We start from the raw sequence: 6,893 nt of genomic DNA on the forward strand, positions 1-6,893 counted from the left end.
AGAACACCCATGTTATAATGACTGTTGTTGCCCTGTCATACGAGGATAAATAAGTTACATACGTGGTAACTTGTAAGCAGGCACGAGGTGTATGAAACAGAACACCCATGTTATAATGACTGTTGTTGCCCTGTCATACGAGGATAAATAAGTTACATACATGGTAACTTGTAAGCAGGCACGAGGTGTATGAAACAGAACACCCATGTTATACTGACTATCATTGCCATGCGAGGATAAATAATAAAACGTTCAATTATTCCTTCACTTAATATTTACCTTGTGGTATAACTGATAGTTAATACTGGGTGTTTCATGTTCTAACTGCTGTTTTATATTTGCTTGGGTTAATTGACAGTTTACAATAATATACTTGTGAAGTGCAAATTATTATTGTTGCAACAAACTTATATCAATCTTTGTAATAATTTTAGCTTTTATTCTCTATGCAAATTATTGGTTTAAATGCATGAGATTTTATACAAAAGGCTTGGTAACAGTCAAATAGTATTTATTCAAATTAATCTTTATAATGTGTCTCATTGCAAATTACTGGTTTATATGCGTGGGAGTTACAATAATAAACCCATGTCACTCAATATCATAAAGCATACGCATAATATTCTTAGCAATATTTTAAGTTTTTTGATTGACAGCTTTTTTTTGATTGACAGATCCTGAAAGCACAGATAAACAAGAATCTGATGAAATAAAAAGGCCAACGGATTTATCTGTTAATAACACAGGGGAAAGCACCAACAAAGGAAGCTGCGATAGTGATGAATATGCAACACCCAGACCCACACCACAGAGTAGCAGGGAAAATAGGTGGGTTATGGGGTGGTACTTGTATAGCAGCATTACTTGTGTAATAGCAATACTTTGTCGAGCTTAAAACTGAGGTTTATATCATTTCTGTTTCAAAAACAGGTGTGACATGCCATCTTATATCTCATCTTTAACAAAGCTATGATTGGGGTGATTGGACTCAACAATCATTACACGTATGCCTAACACTTTACCTGACCAACATATAATTCATGGTGTGATGCCATGGATTTAGGTCAGAACTGGCCCATCACCCTAACACCCATAGTGCCACTTCTAGAGATCAATACACCTATGCCTAACATGACTTAAATAACCAACCAATATACAACATTCATTTCAGTTTGAAGCGAGTCCAACGTAGCATGAACCGCGCGTTGCTTGAAGCCGCTGTGATTCTCACCGCTGTCGCTCTCGGTCGTGATGTTCGTTCGTCCGCGCAACTCGTGTCCCATCTTCCCCTGCCTCCCGTCTCCGATGACTCCGGGAGCACGGGATCAGGGGATGTGAGGATAAGAGCTACCTCCTCATCCAGCAGGGATGGCTCGCCTAAAGTACAAGTAAGTCCACAATATATGAATGAATGCAGTAGTGTTCTGTTATAGTGTTTTTTTTGTTTTATATTTTTTGAGACACATGTGTATTCTTATGCAACACATATATTACTGTATAACTTGTACTGTTATGCAACATCTATCTAAATAAAGCATTACCCATGTGTCCCTTTTTAGATCTCCCCATGGTCTAAAACATAGAGAACTTTACTTAATATATATTTATCTTCAGTGTTGTCAGAAGTTAAAGTGATTAATTTTTTTAATTAAAATAAAATGAAAGTTGTATATTACATATCGGATGTTTATATTATGACTGACAAGAAAATGTGTGTCTTACTCACCCTTAATACATCTTCTTTTCTTTAAAGTCCTCCCATAAGGTGAGAAGCAGCATTGATCCCACGAACCGGATGTCAGGAGCTTCGATCGAAAGCGATCCGTCGACGTCAGCGACTCTCCTCTCTGTCTCCTCCATGGACTCCATCGTTGCCGCCGACAACGCAACATCTGCTGTTGCCGTGTATAGAAAGACGGGAGATCTCGTTCCTGCTCCTCCTGCATCGTGAGTAATGTGTGTGGGTGAAGTCTTTGTTGGAGGAGCTGGGATTAGGGGGCGGAAGTTGGCCCATTACCCCAACATTGTATGCGCACATTCTATTCTATGTGGGTGAGGTCCTACAGTGAGGCATGCCATGGGACCTGGATGTAGGTTTATTGCCCCAACACCCAGGGTGCTACCATCTATACCCAACTGAAGGAGTTTATAGTCACTTAATAATAAAATTTCATTAAAAGTATGAGATAATTAGTGAGGCGCAACAAACAGTTACTTATTACATAACAATACAACTTGTTGTCTATTCTTACATAACAACCCTCATTCACAGAAATCCTTTCTTTTCCCTTGAAACCCTCCCGACCAAAATGGACCAATCAGCATCCACCAACCAGGGTTTCCATGGCGACGATGGAAATGTTTACGGACGAGTAAATTACGGGGCGCAGATATCGCTTGAGTCAAACCCAGGTAAAAAGGCTTTGTGTTATAAAGTTAAACTTGGCCAAAATTTAAATGGTTATAAAGTAAAATATGAAGCGGTTAGGTTGCCAAGTTGTTTGCCTTCAAGTTTTGGGCTAAATCCCAGATTCTTAGACATTGGTGTTTTGCTATAGAAAGTAGATTAGAATGTGCATATACAATGTTGGGGTAATTGGGCAAATCTGGCGTAAACCCCCCACTCCTGGCATGGCCCACCATAAGATCTCACCCATATACATCAACACACCTAAACCCCACTGTAAAGTTTGTAGTGGGGTTTATTAACCTCACATCACAAGCACATGAATGAATGACCAACAAGGTCGGACAGGGAGGCCAGATAGAAAAAGGGAGAAGGACTTAGGCAGAACATGAATGCATGTTTGGGGCACCACTTAGATATCAGAGGAAAAGAATGACAACTTAACCCCCACCTTCCACCACAGCTGCCATACCTTCCCCCTCCTCTGAATCATCCTCTTCTACGAACCCCCCTACCGTCACCCATCGTGCCCCGACTCACCCACCCCAGTTACCAAAGAAGCGATCCTCATGGGGGCCAATGGAGGTTACGGAGCAAGGGGGCCAAACAAGCGGGGTAAATCGGAACAGGGGTCATAAGCGCACCCCCTCCGATGGCAGGTTACCGATGCCTTCATTGGATAACGCGGTGATGGTTCTGCAACATCATAAAACACCTGCAGAGAAAGGTAAGACTGCTATTATGTGCTTTATTATATCCATACGTGTATAGATAGCAGTATATATAGGGGAACTGCAGTCCCATGGCAGGGGAAGGGATCTAGCAGACTATTTTAAATAAACAAAACCAAAAATAACCCTTTTGACGACAAAATTATATAAAACAAAGTATAGTTAAAAACTAAAATGCTATAACCTTGCAGTGTAACTTATGGAATCCGGGGTTTGGCCGACTTCACTCATTACCATAAGTTTAAAACTATACAGTCAGGTGCGATTGGCTCTAAATCCAATGTTTCCTGGTGTCACAACAATCAAAACACGCTTGTGTTTTGGGTATTACTCTGATGATGATGATGACATTTAAATGTTGTTTTTGAAAGAATAAGTTGCCTAAAGAGCTTAGTCCAACTTAAGCGTATCAGCAACAGTTTATATTTGTGAATATTGTATGGTATTTATATTTATAGATTATCACTTAGAATACAGTAGTGAAAATCAAATTAATTAAAACAACAAAGAAAAAGGAATTAGCAAGAAAGCCACAAAACACGTTACGGGTAAAAACTAAGACAGGAAAATGAGTCAGCTAAAATGGTGGCTGCTAAAACCCACAAGTTACAAGAAGAGCTCAATCAGACTTATAACATGCATGTAACTTCTTATATCAAGCTTGTTAAACACCCATATATTAACACCACCCATCCACAGCAATTGAAGCGGGCAAGAACCCCGAATTATGTCGTCTCCCCGCTCCCAATGTTCCAACCAACCGTCGTAAAAGTGACCAAGGAATCGACACCGCTGGTGTGGAACGACCGAGCACACTCGCTATTCTACCACGTCCAAGACCACTAGGTGGCCGAGGAGTCGACCTGCGTTCGTTCTCATCTCCCTCTAGTGGTTCGGACTCACCTAGTGGGACGAGAAGGTTCACAGACATCGGGCCGGACTCTGCTCCCAACCCCAACTAATTTCACAGCCATCACAATACAGCCCACTGTGAAGTCATCATCCTCACCTGCTCTTATGGGAACCGTCGGTTACGTTGGTCGTTATAACCAAAACTACCCAACCTACACCCCACCCACTAATGGTCATTACCAGACCCCGATTTCGAGTCTAGCTTTACCCCAGAATAACCCCCTCCAACCCTCTCCTAACCCCTTAAATGAACCCCCAGGGTCTCCGGGATTATTTGACGTTAAATTCCCTCCAAAACCTCCCACACACCATGAACCCCAGGAGGCGCCTCCCTTACCCAAGAAAACAGTTCGTTTCACCCCTTCGCTGCTTTCCCAACGCAGTTTATTAGACGAGAACATGGGTGAGGAGCAAGATATACACCACCCCCTGGTTCAATACACTCCTAAAACTGAAACACCCCCTGTTAGAGCCACGGACCAAACAACAGGCACCAAAATATTCGATTACAACGAATTAGAACGTGAATTCCTGCAATGACAAAGTGTTGACCAATGTTTCATACAAAGCCATGGGGAATAGGGAATTACTTTAATGCAAGGTTCAAAACTTTGCATCTTGCAACACTGTAATCTACTTATCTGCCGAAAGTTTATTTTTCTCTTGTTTTAATAATTAGTACATTTCTACCACAACAGTACAATTACAATTCAACTTTAAGAAAATATAACATTTCTATTTCCTGTTTTATATAAAATAGGATATCTATGTTGGTCACGCAGTTGGCTGCTTCTTTATGTGCAATGTCATAGAAATCTGATAATATTTCCGGCAATTTTATGTCAAATTTTGTTCGTTCTATGGTGCAAATTATTCTGTCATAATACTTCAAGTGAATGTATTTGTGTCGTGATCACGTGATTTTATGACGGAACAAAAGTGTTTGTGACGTTTCACATTCAATTGCTCAAATTTTCAATTATATATGATGTTTATGTTAGCAATTTTTAAACGCTTTTGATTGGCCCATTCAAGCTGCTAGAGATATAATACTCCTTTCTGATTGGCTCATACTTACTCGAGTATTCCATTTATTTTTTCACCAAACATAGAATGGTTATAAAACATATTTGCGATGTTTGCGAAATAAAATTTACTGTTAATTATAAAATTTGACATTACTATATAGAATCTCACTTTTTATGACGTCACACAACATGATGACATGTAAATTTATGACGTCACACTAATTGAAGACGTCATACAGCATCGCGATAGTCACGTGTGGCGCGATTATGACGTAATGTTTGGAGAAAGAAACCGATTGTTCATTCATAATGGTGATTGTTTGAACACAGGTGTCTGTTGTGTTGCAGGGTTCGATTCAAGATTTTGTTAATTTTTAATTCAATCAAAGTTTTAGAATATTAGGGCTAGAATGCCGTGTCTTATATTTATGTGGACTTGGGTGTTATATTAGTCATAGGTTTTTTAATCATTTTTGCGCCTAAATTTATCTGTAGCTTATAAACCAGTAGGCCAAAGACTGGCGTTTTGTTGCTTTTAAATAGATGTATCATAGTTAGGTAACCAATGAAATGTTTCAGGGCCTTGATTTATAGTAGGGTTGGGGGAAGATGGGACACATAATATCCAAACATCCTTATCGTGTTTTAAACAATTAACAACGGTCTATGAGAGTCGTAAGGATATGGTTTTACAATTCTTTGAAAGTTTTTTGTTTACTTTCAGATGGGACGATAAAATTGAATGAAAATAAGTCCTATTTACGGTTTTGTAATTCTTTGTTAACGACCAAATTGCAAGGGAAATAGGATGAAAGGTGTTTCGTCCTCCCCCACCCTACTGTATACGATAGGCAATCATATCTATGCAGTTTATTTGATTGGCAGTTTGTATGGAACATAAGTTCTCTGTGTTTAGTCGTAAATTATTTAAAACTGTTGTTTATTATTAGTTTTCTAACTTTTTGAACCAAAATTATATCAACAGAAGAAGTTTAAACTTGAATGCGAGATTTAGAGAGGACAGAATATGAACCTAATTGAATGAATTCATGACATTGATTTATTCTTGTGTGGCGGGGCAACGACAGTCGTTATAACACGGGTGTTCTGTTTCATACACCTTGTGCCCGCTAACGAGTTACTATGTATGTAACTTTATGGGTGATTGTTATTTATGTATGGCTGACAATTTGGGCAACTCATTAGTGACCACTGGGTTGGAGAAATTGCCGTAAAAAAGTGTCTTGCCCAGTGTAATACGCATAAGTCCCCACGCAGTGATTACGTAGTTTAGGTCTGAATGTTTACATATTAATTATTATCGAGACACGAATTGAGTGTTGCGCAAATAGTTCGACAATTATTAACCCGAAGCTGGAAGTTCGACTTTGTCATAAATCTCTTCATTACAAAGGTTACGAATCCAAACTCACATATATTTAGCTGTTTAGTGCAAGTTGAATGAAAATAGCGACTTATGCCAGACGTTACTTTACTGATTTTGTGAGTTCTTTTAGAAAATGCGAATTTGTTTATAAAAATCGTGTTAATTTGTCGTTGTTGAGATAGTGGGTGCTCTGTTCATACACCGCGTGTCCGCTTACCACGTGTGTAACTTTGTGAGGTTAAAATTGAAATAAAACACCCTATAGATTTTGTAGGATATAAATAATTCCTTGTGTATGAGATAAGACAGTCTGTGTTGCAGCGATAATCTTTGCACCTCCACGCGAGGATAAACAAGTTACAAATAGTAGGGTGGGGGGACGGACACCTTTAGCACATAATACCTAAATATCCTAATCGTGTTTTAAA

The 6,893-nt window shown here is 39.2% G+C and overlaps 2 protein-coding genes across 2 annotated transcripts in view; both read left to right on the forward strand.

Moving 5' to 3' along the window:
• LOC778675 (mitogen-activated protein kinase kinase kinase 11) overlaps window positions 1-5,221 on the forward strand; it is a gene marked incomplete in the record, with an annotated part of 15,010 nt that extends 9,789 nt beyond the window's left edge. Inside the window, 6 exon segments of the mRNA XM_018814384.1 lie at window positions 675-828; window positions 1,172-1,388; window positions 1,754-1,947; window positions 2,273-2,412; window positions 2,871-3,134; window positions 3,838-5,221. Of these exon segments, the coding sequence (XP_018669929.1) occupies window positions 675-828; window positions 1,172-1,388; window positions 1,754-1,947; window positions 2,273-2,412; window positions 2,871-3,134; window positions 3,838-4,100 (1,232 nt within the window).
• On the forward strand, window positions 4,111-5,221 carry LOC108950000. The gene has a single exon (XM_018814406.2). The coding sequence runs from the start codon at window positions 4,156-4,158 to the stop codon at window positions 4,588-4,590; it is 435 nt and encodes a 144-aa protein (XP_018669951.1). The 5' UTR covers window positions 4,111-4,155; the 3' UTR covers window positions 4,591-5,221.
• Window positions 5,222-6,893: the final 1,672 nt, after the last annotated feature.

This window comes from Ciona intestinalis, chromosome 12, assembly GCF_000224145.3.
Source record: "Ciona intestinalis chromosome 12, KH, whole genome shotgun sequence".
NCBI classification, from domain to species: Eukaryota; Metazoa; Chordata; class Ascidiacea; order Phlebobranchia; family Cionidae; genus Ciona; species Ciona intestinalis.